This window comes from Bubalus bubalis, chromosome 9, assembly GCF_019923935.1.
Source record: "Bubalus bubalis isolate 160015118507 breed Murrah chromosome 9, NDDB_SH_1, whole genome shotgun sequence".
NCBI lineage: Eukaryota > Metazoa > Chordata > Mammalia > Artiodactyla > Bovidae > Bubalus > Bubalus bubalis.
Window position 1 is genome coordinate 30229427 of NC_059165.1, and position 17981 is coordinate 30247407.

A 17981-nucleotide genomic window follows, 5' to 3' on the forward strand; every position below is an offset into this window, starting at 1 on the left:
TTTCAGTCTGTAAGATGAGGATAAAATCAACACCCACCTCATAGTGTTGTTTTGAGGTTTACATGATTCAGTATGTGCAACAGTGCCTGTATCCTGTACACCTGAACTTAATAAATCATCCTGTTCAGTCCCAACTTTTATATGCGAGATGGGGTCAGTGAGCGTCAGGGGTATCTTAGGAATAAATACACAGAGCTGCCTCATGTCCTAAGGGGACCGTGGTGATAAAGAGGTTGGGCGCTGGGGTCAGAAAAACCCAGATTCCAGTCCCCACTTCCCCACCTGTGATCCCACGGACGGAGGAGCCTGGTGGGCTGCAGTCCATGGGGTCGCTAAGAGTCGGACATGACTGAGCGACTTCACTTTCACTTTTCACTTTCATGCATTGGAGAAGGAAATGGCAACCCACTCCAGTGTTGTTGCCTGGAGAATCCCAGGGACGGGGGAGCCTGGTGGGCTGCCGTCTATGGGGTCGCACAGAGTCGGACACGACTGAAGCGACTTAGCAGCAGCAGCACCTCTCTGAGCCTCTGTCTCTCCATCTGTGAAATGGGTATTATAATGCTGCTGCTGCTAAGTCGCTTCAGTCGTGTCCGACTCTGTGCGACCCCATGGACTGCAGCCCACCAGGCCCCTCCGTCCATGGGATTTTCCAGGCAAGAGTACTGGAATGGGTTGTCATTGCCTTCTCCAGAAATGGGTATAATAGAAGGAGCCTATTTCACCATATCAAGCGCATTGCTCACCACATCAATGCACCCCAATAAATATTCACCATTATAATTTATTATGTGGTTGCTGTTACAGATGAAAATTTTTCTAATAAACCTTGGCTGTCATTATTGGCATCATCTTTTACTTTGAAGCTTCTGACCTGAATCTCAGTCTAGACTACAATGTCCTTTTTGACCTCATAACAGGAGTGATCTTTTGTCATTCCCTGGCTTCAATCACATGGATCCTTGCTGCAACTAGCATAAAATGTAAACTCCTTACCTTACACAATTCGTTCTCTGCCTGATTCTCTGCCTTGTTGGTGACCCCCTACCTCTGGTCTTTCTTGCAGCCCCTGTTTCAGCCTGAGACACTTTGCTATTGCTTCTTTCAAGGCTGGCTCTTTCTCACTGTTCAAGTCACAGTTGAAATGTCACCTTCCTTCACCACCCAGCCTGAAATGGCAGCCCCACTCCAACCTGAAAGGCTCCATCACACCTTGTTTTATTCTCCTCCTAAGTGCTTTCCCCTGATTTGCTTGTACAGTTATTATTTGTGCCTTCATTTGCATGCAGGCTTCATGCAACCAGGATCTTATCTGTCCTCCACACTGTATCCTCTAACTAACCCACATGGCCTATCTGTCCAATGAAAGAATGAATGAATCCATATCCACCCATTAAGACATAGTTTCCATAGGTACTTAGTATCTGTTGCATGAATGAACCCACCATGGAAAAACCCTTTGCTCAGGGTCTGCTGCTGCTGCTGCTAAATCGCTTCAGTCATGTCCAACTCTGTGCAACCCCCTAGACGGCAGCCCACCAGGCTCCCCCGTCCCTGGGATTCTCCAGGCAACAACACCAGAGTGGGTTGCCATTTCCTTCTCCAATGCATGAAAGTGAAAAGTGAAAGTGCAGTCGCTCAGTCATGTCCGACTCTTCGCGACCCCATGGACTGCAGCCTACCAGGCTCCTCCGTCCATGGGATTTTCCAAGCAAGAGTACTGGAGTGGGGTGCCATTGCTCAGGGTCTGGATGACAGTAAACACGTAATAAATACCTACTGCATGAATGAATAAATCGATACACCGTGTACAGACCTGGTAGGTAGAAAGCAGTAACTGTTGCCCGTAACTGTCACAATTATCACTGGGGTCAGAACTTGGTCCTGAGCACAGCCCCACCTCCCTCCCTCCTGGGATGCGGTGCTCTCTACCTTGGCCCAGCGGCTTGCCCTCCGGGCCGGGTTCCTCCAGCCGGTACCTCTCCCGCGTGCTGCTGCCGAGGCTCAGCTCGCAGAGAGCGGCACTCAGCTCGGGGTCTTCAAACTCCAGGTTGCTCAGGAAGGCTTCCCCAGCCAAGTCAGCGATGAGAGGCGAGCAGGGCGGGGATGGGGAGGAGAGCGAGGAGCGGGGGGACAGGGAGGTCATGGACTTGGGGGTGCCCGATAGGGAGCGCAGGGCCTGCAGGCGACCACCCCCCTCCGCCTTCTGGGTCTTGGCCACTTCGTCCTCGTGGATGGTGGTGATGCAGCCAGAGGGCCGGAAGCCCGTGGCCCCCTCCAGGAGCAGGAATTCCACCTTGTTCTGCAGCTCCGAGTCCAGCTGCTCGAATGGGTCATAGTAGAGGTCGGTGAAACTGGCTGAGGCAGAGGAGTCCAGGCTGGAGGCGGCCAGAGAGCCCCGGCTGGACGTGAGGGACCCCGGACTGCTGCCGGAGGACAGGCTCTGCATGCTGCCAGAGAGGCTGGGGATGGGGGAGCGGAGGACACTGAGTGGGTGGGCCTCCTGGAAGCTCCCCGGAAAGCACTCAGGACACACTGTTTCACTAGACCCCCCGATGGTGCCCAGGGCAGACCGTGCACCCCCGCTTCACTGAAGGGGACATCCTGAGAAGGCCGGCAGAGTTGGGATTCGAACCCAACCCAGCTGCCTTCTGAGTCCACTTCCTCCTGTTTCTCAAACCTCCACCAGCTGCACTCCATTTTCCTATTTTTCCATATTTGAATCCAATGCCAAATAATGAGGCTTAATATTTTTCTCCAAATCAACTCACTTTTTAAACATTAACATAGTTATCTTCAAAAGGAGCCTTTATATCCTAAGTGTAACTTGAAAAGCCCTGTCAATTGATAAAAATATCTGATGAAAAAAAAATGTTGTGATAAAATTCTGGCCACTCTGCCTTGCGAGGCCCCGGCCTGAAGCCAACCCCTTCTGTGTCGTGCAAGTTGGGTGGTAGGGGTAAGGGATGTGAACGAGACTCGCTAGCACCCGACTGGGGCCTTCTGCAAGCTGTCAGAAGGACTGAGGAGGCTGTGGTCTGGGGAGGTGGAGGACCCTGCCCCGGGCCATACCTGGCCCAGCACAACCCCCCCTGGACCATCCACAGACCTGCTGTGCACTCAAGCATATCTGGCCATCCCCCGGGGAACACTTACCCCACTGCCCACCACTCACCTCTTCAGCTGGGAGTGCAGGGCTGCAACCTGCCGGGTGGCTTCCTCCAGCTCTCTCACCAGCTGGTTCCTTTTACTGTTTAACTTCAACCTGAAGGGAGGGAGAGAAGGCATGAGGGGGAAGCCCTGGGGGATCCAGCCTCCATCTCCCTGAGAGAGGAACCGCAGGCATATACTCATGACAATGTCCACAGACCTACACACACACACAGGAATATCCTGGGAGCATTTTACTATGATGTTTGGAGAGATATGGTCTCTATGTACAATGTTATAGTAACTGCTATATGCATTGCCTGCTATATACCAGGGGCTGACTAGGAAACTTATGTTGTTGTTCATTAGTCACTAAGTCGTGTCCGACTCTGCGACTCCATAGACTGTAGCCTACCAAGTGTCTCTGCCCATGGGATTTCTCAGGCAAGAATACTGGAGTGGGTTGCCATTTCCTCTTCCAGGGGATCTTCCCGATTTAGGGATTGAACCTGTGTCTCCTGCATTGGCAGGAGGATTCTTCACTGAGGAGCCACCAGGGAAGCCCTGATGTTGCCTTAAATCATTTGCACAATAACCCTTCTTGGTAAGAATTTTATCATCTCACTTTATGTATGGGGAAGCTGAGGCTCTTAGAGCTAAATAATTTACTTAAAGCTAGAGAGTTAATGGCAGAGTTAAGACTCCACCCAACCATCCCTTCCTGTGCTGTGCACAGGTGCACAGAGAGAGAAGATCACGTGAAGATGTGTAGATGACCATGTGCAGACCCAGAAGCCAAGGAGAGAGGCCTCAGAAGAAACAACCCTGCCAACACCTTGACTTTGGACTTCTGGCTTCCAGGACTCTGCGGAAATACTTAATACATTTTTGTTGCTGAGGTCACCCCTTGTGTAGTATGCTGGTTTGGCAGCCCTAACAAACAAATGCACCATCTTAGGGCAAAATATAAAGGGGACAAAAAAAGGTAGGGTCCACGACCAAGCTCTGAGTCTAAACAGCATCTCAAGGCTGAACAGGCAAGAAGCAGTCAGCAAAGGAGCTTGAGAGAATGGTTCCAGAGCACCTGGGGAAGATCCTGGTGAGTGTGATGGAGCATCACAGAGCCCGGGAGCAAAGGCCTGCACCCAGGCATGCTGACAACGATGCTCAGTTCTGCAACTCCCTTCCTGAGGGCAAAATCCTTGGGTTTTTATTTTTATTTTTTTGGCCGGTACAGTGCAGCTTGTGGGATTTTAGTTCCCCAACTAGGGATCAAATCCAGACCCTTTTAGTAGTGAAAGTGTGGAGACCTAACCACTGAACAGTCAGGGAACTCCTGGGCTCAGGAATATGCATCTCTTCTTTTTTTTTTTGGCCACACCACTCAGAATGTGGGATCTTAGTTCCCTGACCAGGGATTGAACCCAGGCCTCAGCAGGGAAAGTGCCAAGTCTAACCATTGGTCCACCAGAGAATTCCCTGGAATCTGCATCATTATTACCTATCCAGGTGACTTTTTGGGCACACTGCGGTTTCCAAGTTGCTTCACTAGCTGGGGATTGTAAGGCAGGAGCTGTGCCTCGCTCTCCCAGCCCCAAGCACGGTGCCCACAACATGGACATGTTTGAAAAGGCATCACTGAAGGGAAGACTCCTCCCCAGCTGACACAGGGAAAGCTCCTTTGCTCTCCTGAAAAGACCCAGACGTTCAATCTCCCTTGGGACTCCTCTGGTGGCCCAGAGGTTAAGAAGCCACCCACCAATGTAGGGGACTGCAGAGCAACTGAGTCTATGTGCCACACCTACTGAGCCCAGGCTCTAGATACAGCTTGTGCTCTGCAATGAGAGCAAAGAGAAGCTACCCACGTGAGAAGCCACAACGAAAAGTAGCCCCTGTTCGCTGCAACTAGAGAAAGCCCGGGTGCAGCGGTGAAGACCCAGCACAGCCAAAAAGTAAATAATAGATTAAAAAATAATCTCCCATGGACAGATCTTCATATCCCCTTATGCCATCCTACTGGACGAGGAATGACTGACTCATTGCTCCCAAAGCACAGCCAACCCAGCCTGGGGCCTGAGAGAAAGAGTTCATTCCCATGGAAAAGCTAACCATGCCATCCCTTCACTGACACAGCCCAGGCCCCCAACACAGGCCCTGCCATGAAGACCAGAGACACAACTGGAGAGTGATGAGAGACGGGCAGGATCTGTCATTGGGGAGCTGGGTTGTGAAATTACAGAAAAGACCATGGGAACAGTGGGCGTAGTGGCCTCGGCATGGTTCTTGGCTGATTCAACCCCTGGCGCTGTTATTCCAGAGTCCTGCCTGAGGCTGGGGGTGGGGGCAGACAGCAGGCCGGCAGATGGAGCCAGTAATGAACAAAAGCCCAGTTTTCAATGGAATGGACAGGACTGTGGAATGTGGCCCTCTATAAGAGGAAGACCTTGAAAGGGTGTGAGGTCTGGGCGGGGTGGGGGCGGGGGGGGGGGGTCAAGGCACAGCTGGGGGTCACCATTTCTACCTCTGTTTTCCTCTCCTCTGGGAGGAGACCACAGCACATGCACTAGAAGTAAACGTAGGTTCCGCCGCCCCGGAGGCCCAACCGGAGGCTTAGGGGCCTGGGAGCCAGGTGGCCTTGACTTCTTAAGCACGGGGGTGTCGTCACCAGTAACGGCACGCAGGTGCTGAGGCCGCCTCCCAGAGGCAGTGGGCTTCGGCGGCCATATGGCGTTTGCGTGTGATGCCCGGCACATGCTGGGAGGCCAAGGACGCATCAAGCGTGGAAGCTCGCAGAGGACCCAGGGGGTGGGGCTGGAATCCCCACAAGCTGCAGCTCAGCACCTGGGCTGCTGGTTAAAAATGCAAGAGCCTGGGCTGCGTCTCAGGTCTGGGGAGTTAGTCCTTGGGGTGGGGGCAGAGATCCCACCCTAACAGGCACTGCAGCTCTCTGCAGTGGTGGGGAGGGTCCACAGGAAGGGAGGTGGGAGTAGGGGGTAGGAGAGGGGGTGTTGGGGGGTGGTCCGTGCTTCTCACTGATTCCTAATTGGGGTTTGGCAGACCCTGTGGTGTGCTGTTCCTGGATGTGTCTCTTTCTGGCCTAATCAAATCCACCTTGAACAGAGAGGCTGTTGTGTGCAGGTGAGGAGTACAATTGTTGTTCAGTCGCCAAGTTGTATACGACTCTTTGTGATCCCATGGACTGCAGCATACCAGGCCTCCCCATCCTTCACTATATCCCAGAGTTCGCTCAAACTTATGTCCACTGAGTCGGGGACACCACCCAACCATTTCATCCTCTGTCCCACTTAAAAAAATTTTTTTTAATTTATTTATTTGACTGTGCCAAGTCTTAATTGTGGCTGTGGGATCTTCAATCTTTGTTGCAGCATCCAAACTCTTAGTTGTGGCATGTGGGGTCTAGTTCCCTGACCAGGGATCAAACCAGGGTCCCTGCATTGGGAGCCCAGAGTCTCAGCCACCGGGAAGTCCTCTCTGTCCCACTTAACAAGAGAGAGAAGAAAGAGTGGAGCGTGGCTTCCCTGGAGGCTCAGTGGTAAAGAATCCAGTGTAGGAAACACAAGAGACATTGGTTCAATCCCCAGGTCGGGAAGATCCCCTAGAGAAGGAAAAGGCAACCCACTCCAGTATTCTTGCCTAGAAAATCCTATGGACAGAGGAGCCTGGTGGATTACAGTCCATGGGGTTGCAAAGAGTCGGACACGAATTTAGAAACTGACATGCATGCCTGAGAAACAAAAGAGAAAGAAACCTAGATAGAGAACAAGAGAGTCAGAAGATGAACGCAGTCAGTCAGGGGGCTGGAGGCAAAGCACACAGATGAAAACTTATGGGTGGGCTTTCTCCTCTCTCTCCTGCAGGGGCTCAAGCCATCAGTCCTGTCCTTCCCAAGGCTTTCCCCTGGCTTCTCTCTGCGTGACCCAGGGGACCCTGCTCTCTGGGACCTTGAGTCGGCCACTCAGCAGCTGCCGTGGACTGGAGGTTCTGGCTTCCCTGGACAGGCTGTGTGAACTCACTGTTCCAGGAGAGCAGTCAGACCTTTGAAAGATGATGCTGAAGGCAACAATAAAAGGTCTTCTAAGCCGGCAGCAGCCTGGGTAGTAATCCTGGCTCTGTGCCTCGGTGATATTGGGTGAGCCTCAGTTTCCTCATCTATGAAACGAAGATTAATCTCAGGGTTGCTGGGAGGCTTAGATGAGATGACGTAGGTTACAGACTCTGGTACATAAAGGTAACTTTTACATGTAGGATAGGCTTCCCAGGTGGCACTAGTGGTCAAGAACCCGCCTGTCAATGCAGGAGACTCTTAAAAGATGCAGGTTCGATCCCTGGGTTGGGAAGATCCCCTGAAGGAGGGCTTGGCAACCTACTCCAGTATTCTTGCCTGGAGAATCCCATGGACAGAGGAGCCTGGCAAGCAACAGGCTATAGGATTACAAAGAGTCAGACACGACTGAGCGACTAACAGTTTCACTTTAGGGAGTTCTAAGAGCATAGCCAATCCTAGTTTCAAGAAACTGAAATTATTAGAGAAGAGCCTCAGTTCACAATCTGGTCTAACCACCGGCCTTCAGAATATATAAATATTTATATAGAATGTAATTATCTTGTTTTTTTCCCCCGTATTAGGCAGTTGAAGTCCATATGGTCAATGACTTGTTCAAGGTCAGTGGTAGGAAGGGTATTTCTACTGACCTACCAAGCAGTAAGGCTGTCACGGATCTGTTCTTTTCAGCTGCTGGCTGTGAGCATGATGAATAGCTGAGGGCTTCCCAGTGATAGCTGGAGGGCCTGGGAGCAAGTCAGGAACCCAGAGGACCGGCAGACACATTAGGAGATACATGCAGAGGCCTGTAAGGGTCTGCTCAGGTTGGCTAACCATTTATTCTTTTAAATGACACTAAAGTCAAAAAGGCATCTTGTCAGAGGCCTCGTCCCCAAGCTGCACAGCCATGGGGAAAGTAGGACAGGGCCTTGGCACTAAAGGAGATTTCTAGGAGGCGCTTCCTAGGGCTATAAACCACCAGCTACTGAAGCCCTTTCCTCCTCCTCCCACCTGCCTGGTGGTGTGTCAGCAATCAGCCGCTCCTCCCAGGAGAAGGAAAAGGTGAGAAAAGTGACACATCCCTGCGAATAGTTCTGACAAGGGGCTTGGTGGGGAAAGATTTCCCACCACTGACAGTCAATCGACTCTTTGATGTGCTTATAGGAGGCCAGGCAGAGGTGGGTCAACTTGACCCATCTGGCACCCTGCCATATGTAGATAGAACTCACTCAGTTACCAGGGTGGGGCTGAAGCAGGGTGCCTTAGCACAGAGGAGGCTCCCTGAAAGCATCCTAGCCCCCATCACAGGGTGATACAGAGAGCACAGCTGGGCACCGAGGACACCTGGCCTGCTGCCACTGGCCCAGACAGCTTCATCTGCTTTATAAACGGGGCTTCTGCCTCTGAGTACACTGGAAAGAGGAATGCCCCTGCTCATCCCTTCCCCTCTTGCCCATGCCTACCCCACAACAAGTTTGAAAACCACTGTCTTCAATTCTGGGCTTCCCCGGTGGCTCAGACAGTAAAGAATCTGCCTGCGATGTGGGAGACCTGGGTTCGATCCCTGGGTTGGGAAGATCCCTTGGAGGAGGGCATGGCAACCCACTCCAGTATTCTTGCCTGGAGAATCCCATGGATAGAGGAGCCAGGTGGGCTACAGTCCATGGGGTCACAAAGAGTCGGACACGACTGAGCACAGCACGTCTTCAACTGTAGCTCCTTAAGGGCAGGTGGTGGTGGGGGTCGTGGTGGTTTAGTCACTAAGACACATCCGACTCTTGGGAACTGTAGCTTGCCAAGCTCCTCTGAATATTCATTGGAAGGACTGATGCTGCATATTCCTGAATATTCATTGGAAGGACTATTCATTCCTGAATATTCACTGGAAGGACTGATGCTCAAGCTGAACCTCCAATACTTTGGCCACCTGATGCAAAGAGCTGACTCATTAGAAAAGACCCTGATGCTGAGAAAGACTGAAGGCAGGAGGAGAAGGGGACGACAGAGGATGAGACGGTTGGATGACGTCACCAACTCAATGGACATGAGTTTCAGCAAGCTCCGGGAGACGGTAAAGGACAGGGAAGCCTGGCGTGCTACAGTCCATTCCATGGGGTGGCAAAACACTGGACATGACTGAGCGACTAGACAACAGGCTCCTCTGTCCATGAGATTAAGGGCAGGGACTTTGTCCAATAAAGTCTGCTGCCAAAAAAAAAAAGAAGTGAAAATAACTGAATACACTTTAAGAGTATCAGAGCAGAGATCATGACCTATTCACTTCTGAATCCTCCAAATTGCCTTGCATGCAAAATATGTGCCACAAAACATCTCTTGCATGAATGGAGAAGCTGGGGATTGAAGGACCACCTGCAGGACTGTGAACACAGAGATGTGCTCTGTGTAGTATGGGTGTGGAGGCTGGTGAGACACTAAAGGATTAAAGTCTGTTGTGGCTCAGCTGGTAAAGAATCTGCCTGCAATGCAGGAGGCCTGGGTTTGATCCCTGGATTGGGAAGATCTCCTGGAAAAGGGAAAGGCTACCCACTCCAGTATTCTGGCCTGGAGAATTTCATGGACTGTCTATGGGGTTGCAAAGAGTCGGACACGACTGAGCGACTTTCACTATACAGTCTAAACCGGAGAATGTAAACCAGTGGCTTTCATGTTAAATCAAGCCCACAGATGAAGCTAATTTAGCCTCTAGGGTATTAAAAATTGTTTTGGATTAGTTGCCAATATTGAAAAAAAATCAACACCTGGGGCCTGTGCACTGCAGTCTAACATGGCCCATGGCCAAGCAGCCTCTGGCATTTATACCACCTGCTTGACCCCTATAAGCATCTCAGTTTGCAAGCCCCATCTAAACCAGTGTTTTTCAAACTGCAAATTGCAATTCCTTAGCACGGGGCAAAACCAATTTAGTGGGCCACGACCGGTGTGGAGAGAGACGCAATATAAAAGAAAGTATCGGAGGACTCTCGCACAGAAAGACTATGCACTGTTTCGTGAAACTTTTGTCTATTCGGTAATAATACGTGAGTCACCGTCACAAAGCTGGAGAACAACTGCTGTAAATTACATAGAGCTTATCTCAGAAGAGAATTTCTGAAAATCTGCATGTGAGCAGACGTTTTAGTAATGTGATTCCCTCTGGTAAAATTTTGGGATGGTTGGTTGGTGAGTCACTTCCCTAGATTTGCTATTCTGGAAAGTGATGAGCTCTCTAAACTGTGCTCTCAGAGTGGAGCCCGGGCGTCCCAGGTTGTCCCTCTCGCTGAGGGGCTGGAGGATGACCAGCAGCAGGGAAGGGCCCCGTGCCCCCAGCCCAGCCCCACCTCTCGGTCAGCGCCTTGCTCTGGGTGTCCCGGGCCGCCTGCAGGTCCTTCTCCAGCCGCTTGCGGGCCATCTCCAGCTGCTCCACCTCCCCTTGGGTCCACTTCCGGGGGCTGATGAAGCGCATCTCCTTCAGTAGCTCCTCCTTCTCATTGATGAGGATCAGCCGGTCCCTCTCAGAGTCGAGCACTCCGGGCCAGGCCTCGCTGTCGAGCTTGGCGAGCTGGATCTTCAGGTTGGCAATCCTGTGGGCCAAGAGGGTGAGCATTGACCGGTGTGCTCAGCGGCAACCCAGGAGCAGCGGGACAGACTGTGTTGCCAAGGTTACATGGTCCGAGGAGCACTGCTGCTCTCAGAGCATCCTCTTTGACCCTGACTGGATTCCTTTTGATCAGCATGTGGTCTCAAGGAACAGATTTTTATCTAACAAACACACGCGATGCCTACCACATGCCAATCCTGGCTCAGCAGGGAAGGGGGGTAGAGTCAGTGTCCTTGCCCTGAGGGACACGAAGCCTGATAGAACAGAAGTGGATCCTTCACTAGGCAATAGCCTCCTACCACTAGCTATGTGCCCTTGGGCAAGTTGCTTCGTCACTCTGCAGGGAATAACAACACCTCCTTCCTTGTGGGGTAACGGTTGCAGGTTTTAGGACATAATTCATAAAATATCCAAGTGCAATATCTGGCACACACTAAACCAGCACACAATGAATGCTTCTGCTGCTACTGCGCTCACTCCCTGGTTTAACCACTTCTCACGTGTGTAATGTGGGGCACACTCCCTGAGCCTTGCATAGAAGGAAACAGTTACTTCTGCATCAGAATTGGTGTGAAAATGAGCAATTATGTGTTCTGTGTGTCTGGCACGTAAGTGCTGAAACAATGGCAGTCACGGGCCCTCTATGATGACAGAAATACTGCCATCGCCACCCTGGTGTTCTCAGTCCAGAGGGTAGTGGCAGCACCCTGCGAACAACTGCAGACTTGAGGTCAGAGGCTGCCTGTTAGAGTCTTGGCTCCGACTTTCTTAAGAAATCATTCAGGTAACACAAGCTGCTAGCACAGTGCCCGGTACACTGCAGGCCATTAAGAAGTGTTACGGGAAGGAGCTGGGAGCCCTTTGCTGCTTTGAGACTCAGTATCCTCATCTGTGGGCTTCCCAAGTGGCACGAGTGGTAAAGAACCTGCCTGCCAATGCAAGAGACCTGAGAGACGCAGGTTCAGTCCCTGGGTGGCGAAGATCCCCTGGAGGAGGGCATGGCAACCACTCCAGTATTCTTGCCTAGAGAATCCCAGGGACAGAGGAGGCTGATGGGCTACAGTCCGTGGGGTCACAAAGAGTCAGACACGACCAAAACGACATAGCACACACACACGCATCCTCATCTGTAAGGTGGGGATGATACTGGTACCTGCGAGGTGAGTTGTGAGGACCAAACAAAAACGTATCATTAAGAGCTCTTTACACAGATGTACATGAACCCTTTTTAAATTAATATATTTTTTAAAAAATTGGAACAATCCATTCCATTAAAGAGGACTCGAAAAAGAAAAAAAGACCTCATTATACAAGGCCATGTGCTACAGATATTCGGTATGATTATCATTGGATCAACTTAAAATTCATAGTATTGCTAAGAGTATTGCTACAAATACTTAAAAACAATCATGTGATTCTTTAGGATTTAGTCTTTGCAAAGTGTTTTTTTTTAATAGCTATCACTACCAGGCTCCTGTGACCATGGGATTCTCCAGGCAAGAATACTAGAGTGGGTAGCCATTCCCTTCTCCAGGGGACTCTCCTCCACCCAGGGATGGAACCTAGGTCTCCCGCATTGCAGGTGGATTCTTTACCATCTGAGCCCCCAGGGAAGCCCCTTCACTGTCTACCCTGGGGTGGACAGGACCTGATGGTAATCCTGTGGGGCAGGTAGCCAGAGAGGTTACGGTTCCCCTACAACTGCAGGTCATACACGTGACCAGTATTTGTTGGGGTCCCAGGCCTCCAGACCCTCAGTTCAATCTTACCTGCAAACAGTGTGGCCAAATTCTTATTTTACCAAAAACATTGTTGGAGATGAGACCTTCAGGGTGTGTAGTGAGAAGTTCACAGAGAACCACATATACATTTGCTCCTTCCCAGCCAAGTGTCTCAGCAGGGTCTCTTAGAGTGAATTAATCTTAATCCCATACTCACATATACAGCAGTCCACCAAAACCGGCTTTGGGATAACTGTAGCTGTTATCCAGCCAACTGCTTGAGAATAGGGTGCTATGGCCAAGTCGGGGGGTGGGGGTGGGGGCTCTACTACACACGGGAAATTGAAGGGGTGACTGATGCTTCTTTTTTTGTCCTAAATCCACCAGAGTCAATCTCTGTATTTTTAAAACATACTTTAAAAGTCTTTATTGATTTTTTTTTTATAATATTGCTTCTGTTTTATGTTTTATCTTTTGGCCAAGAGGCATGTGGGGTCTTAGCTCCCCAGCCAGAGATCAAACCTGCACCCAATGCATTGGAAAGACAAAGTCCTAACCACTGGACCACCAGAAAAGTCCTTTAAAATTTTTTTATTTCAGTATAGTTGCTTTACAACATGGCATTAGTTTCTGCTATATAGAAAAATGATTCAACTATACATATACACCGGAGAAGGCAATGGCACCCCACTCCAGTACTCTTGCCTGGAAAATCCCATGGATGGAGGAGCCTGGTAGGCTGCAGTCTATGGGGTCGCTAAGAGTCGGACAGGACTGAAGTGACTTAGCAGCAGCAGCATACATATACACATATCCCCTGTTTTTTGTTTTTGTTTTTTAATTTTTCTTCCCTTTTAGGTCGCTAATTGAATGTTTTCTTGAAGGTCAAACATGACCAAACTTGGCAGCAATCAGACCTTGCGTTACAGCCACCTACCCTCCCTGCCTCAAGTCCCACAGCCTTTGCTTCCCCATTGTGCAGGCTACTTTATTCTTTGTCCTTAAACTACTTTTAGGTGAAAGAGGAGGCACAAAGTTGGATAAAGGTAGATGAGTCAGAAAGCTCTGTAATCAGAAGTTTAGTGGCACAAGCCTAAAGGAAAGATTCCAGCCCTTTCATTTCTCCGTAACTGATCATCTAAGATAGCCACCACTGCAAACTGGAATATATACAGAGTTCAGAGGGGCCAGGAAGTGTTTGTCCAAAGCAGAAGTTGTGCTGTTCTGCGGGATCTCCAGGGGGAGCTGAAATAGTGCACAGGGTGTGTTTTTCCCCACCTGAACAGTATCCACTTTCTGCTTCTTTTGTTAACAATATTCCAAGTTTTCTTTGGGAAATCGACATGTCCCCCCATACTTTCAGGTCACTTGGTTCCCACAGAGCTGACCTCAGTCCCCTTCCTATAGTTGGGCACATGACTCATGTCTGGACCTTCAGAGAATTCCAGTTCCTCCCACCCTGCGACAATGACAGGCTCTCCCAGAAAAGCCAATGAGTCTCAATCTCAAAGCTTTGTAAAACTGTATGGGGAAGGTAGGTCCTATTTCTGCTGGGGTTGCTAGCCTGGCAGTATGTAAGTCTAGAAGAGCAGGGGTCATTTTTTGCTTTGACAGAAAAACCTGTCAACACAAAGGCAAGCAGGAAGGAGAAAAGGAGACTGAGTCTATGTAACATCATTTGAAACTCTGGATCCAGCTGTGCCTGAAGCTAGATTACCCCTGCACTTTGGCATTCAATAAGCCTATGAATTCCCTTTCTTGCTTCCAGTTTCTACAGGATTCCCGTCATTGCCTCCAAGCGTTTCTGCATTGTTGGCAGAGGGGCAGGGCTGGGTACCACCACAGTCTCCCTGGCCTGACTTAGAATGTCCATGGGCTGGGCCATATAGCCTAAGGAGGAATGGATGCAATGTGCTTGGTTTCATTTACCATCAGACCTTGTGAGTTCTTTCTTAGAAATATAGGCTCAGTGTATAGGAAGACCATGGACCGTCCAGTTCAGATTCTGAATCTACCTTGAAAAGTCATGAAACATCTTAGATCTTACTTTTCTCTTAACATGGAGAGAATATGAGATAAGCTATGCTATAAGGTTGCTTTTAAAATTAAGTGAGATGATGAGTATACACTGTCTGGACCGTTACAGATTCTCTAAGAATGTCAGCTTTGATTACTATTTGCAGTTGCTGCTGCTGCTGCTAAGTTGCTACAGTCGTGTCCGACTCTGTGCGACCCCATGGACTGCAGCCTACCAGGCTTCTCCGTCCATGGGATTCTCCAGGTAAGAACACTGGAGTGGGTTGCCATTTCCTTCTCCATTATTTGCAGTAGTGGAGTCCAACTGCCTAGGATTCTGTGAAGTCACAGAATATCTAAAGTCCCTGGTGTCTACACAGTTTAAAAACACAGCTTGTTCCCAGTTGGGCAGGAGACACTGAAACGGGTAGTATCAGTAGTCTTTTTAGCCTGTTGCTAAAACCCCAGCTGTGCTCTTTCGCATACAACTATTTACATGATTGTTGGTAAGCCTTGATTTTAGAGGTTGATTTTTAGGCAGGCAAGTGGGAAGATTACTAGGTTTGAGGTTTAAAGTATGGTTCAAAGCATAGTTGCACTCTTTATCTAAGCGTCCCTGGTTCAGTCATTTCCAGAATTTCAGAGAAGACTAAAGTATGAAGATGATAATACTCACCTTCACAATCTTTGTAAGGATTAAACACCATGAAATGTGTAAAAAGCAGGCACAGAGCAGACAGGCTACAATAGTACTGAGTTGGCCAGAAAGTGTGTTTGGATTTTAAGTACTTACAGAAAAACCTGAACAAACGTTTTGGCCAACCAGTTATTACTGGGGGACCATCCTGCCCCCAGACCCCAGCCTCTAATTACCTTCTCTTGGCCTCTTCGTATCGAAGGCGCAATCTGACCTTCTCCGCCAACTGATTGTTGCTGCTGGTACCGAACTGGAGGAAAGAACAGGTCAGGAATTACATGGTTATGGTAGCCAGAGCTGAGCTGGGTTTCAGGGGCTCCTGAGAGACTTGACAGCTTGTGTGGGAAGGAGCTAAAAATAGTACCCAATTATTGAGCTGGCTGCATGAATCTCAGGGAAGCTAGTTAGGAGAAAAACATTTTCTTTCCTTCAGGCCTGGGAAGAGCCCCCAAAGCACACATTTATCACTTCGAGAAGAGAAGCCGAGGGCTCGGAATATCATCTTGCAGCCCCAAAAGGCTTGGAGCTCATTCAGGTGGTAGGAGCGTGGCGGACCGCTGGCCAGGAGGAGACAGGCACGGCCACCACACGAGAAAGCCACTCTGGGCCCGCTGGGGAGGGCTCCACCACACTCTGGGGGCCTGCAGCCCGCAGTGCAACAGCGAGTGACAAGAGCGTCCTAGAGCTTGGAAGAAGGCACATGGTCCCTTCACAAATGCTTCACCACGGTGGCTTGTGGCTGGACAATGCGTGGTGTGAGGACGGAGGGGGCAGCCCCGTTGGCCATGCCAGTCTGTCAAACAACTCTGAGGCTCACCCCATCAGACATGAATGGAGCTTCTCCTCACAAGTGGGAATACGACTGTGGAGACCCCATGGAAGAGCATTTAGGCATGGAGGCTCGTTCATTCAATGCCACCTGCTCCAAGAAAACAAGAGCTCTTCTAAGTTACGGATTGCCATGGGTCAGTCCTGCTCTGAGGCTTTCAGGAGCAATGTCTGGACAGCACTTGCACTATTCATTACTCTAACCAGGGCTGAGCTTTTGAACTGGGAGGTGAGCAGCTGTCTGAAAGCCACATGCATTGGTCTGGGGTGAACAGGAGAGAACTATCTTCTGCTTCTCAGCTGGTGAGAGGAAAACAGAATGGCGCTGCTAATCAGCACAAGGAAAACCTGAGAAAGACCCTTCAAACAAGCTTTCTGTGCAGCACCTAGAGATGCATTCCTGGAACCAGCAGTCAGAGCTGGCTACCCCTCCACGTCGTCATCTCATGTCATTTGGAGGCCAAGAGGTCTGCAAGAGAAGGCTGGGGCAGCACCCAAGCTCAGAGAGTGCCCCGGGCTCTTGGGCAAGTAACAAGAAGGGTACTTTGTTTCTCGGGGCCCCGGGGGCATGTGCTGTGTACTCACACTTCCTGAGATGTCCGTCTGGGAGCTCACATCCAGGTACTGTTTCGGCAGTGGGAAACCTGAACTCTCCAGAGAGCTGCTGCTGGACCACAGGTCAGAGTGGGAGCCTCTGTCGGTGTGGAAGCCGTCCTTCAGCATGGCGAGGCTCTGGAGCGGGGAGGGCAGGCTTAGCAACACCCCCTCCATGGAGGGTGCTCTGGGTCTGTCACTCTCTAGGAATCTACTAGGGGCCCTGACACCCCACTTTTCCTGTAAAGAGCTACCAGTGGGTGGGTATCAACTAGGTGCCAGGCCCTTTACAGGGGAGAGACCAGTGTGGACAATGGCTTTGGAGCTGCACAGCCTGAGTCAGGATCCACTGCTCTGCCACTTCCTAGCTGTGTGCTCTGACCTTGTTGACTAACCTCTCTGTGCCTCAGTTTCTTTTCCTGCAAAATGGGAATAACCATGGGTCCTATCTCACAGGGCTATCATATTGACTATCATATTGTTTAGATAAGATGACCAGTGTAAAGTGCTGGTTTAGTCAATACTTAATAACTGTCTGTTTTACCATGATCTTATTTAATCCTGACTGCAATCTTACAAGGAATAACCTGTGATTATCCCCATTTGGGGCTTCCCCGGTGGTGGCTCAGTGGTAAAGAATCTCCTGCAGTGCAGGAGCCTCAGGAAACCCGAGTTTGATCCCTGGGTTAGGAAGAATCCCTGGAGAAGGGCAGGGCAACCCACTCGAGTATTCTTGCTTTAGAGAATCCCATGAACAGAGGAACCTGATGGGCTACAGTCTATAGGGTTGCAAAGACTTGGACACGACTGAAGTGACTGAGCAGGCACATGTGCACCCCCATTTTATCCATGAGGGAGCTGTTACGTGGAGAAGCTGGCAACTGACAGAGCCAGGATTTGGTCCCGGTCTATCTGACTTAAGGCTTGGCACACTTAACTGCTAAGCATGAATGGAACATGCCTCACTGTCCACTAATGCCTGGTTTCAGTGTTTTCGCTGGGCTGCAGTCCTGGTAGGAGCTTTGAAATTATTCTGTTTGTCACAGAGTGTAAAGCTTCCCTCATCAAGTCATGGGCTTCTGAGTTAGGTGTTGACGGGGTTGAACCTTGGCTCTAGTGCCTGCTCTCTGATCTGTGCAGTCTTTTGCTGTATGCTGGGGATAACCCAGCACTGATATAAGGGGAAAGTGAGGCATGGTGTGGGCCAAGTGCTTGGCACAACTGCCTGGCACAGTGCATCACAGCTATCACCATTAGTCAGTTCCCAGCACAGAGTCGGAACATGCAATGAAACGCTTACAAGGATGCTACGTT

At 50.1% G+C, this 17981-nt stretch overlaps 1 protein-coding gene across 3 annotated transcripts in view; it reads right to left on the reverse strand.

The window, feature by feature from the left end:
* WWC1 (WW and C2 domain containing 1) overlaps window positions 1–17981 on the reverse strand; it is a 158841-nt gene that overhangs the window by 34462 nt on the left and 106398 nt on the right. For all 3 annotated transcript variants that reach the window (XM_025292279.3, XM_044947349.2, XM_044947350.2), the window contains 5 exons: window positions 16659–16805; window positions 15422–15495; window positions 10552–10794; window positions 3176–3265; window positions 1933–2462 (listed from right to left, as the gene is read on the reverse strand). In XM_025292279.3, coding sequence (XP_025148064.2) covers window positions 1933–2462; window positions 3176–3265; window positions 10552–10794; window positions 15422–15495; window positions 16659–16805 — 1084 coding nt within the window. The remainder of the gene's footprint in view (window positions 1–1932; window positions 2463–3175; window positions 3266–10551; window positions 10795–15421; window positions 15496–16658; window positions 16806–17981) is intronic.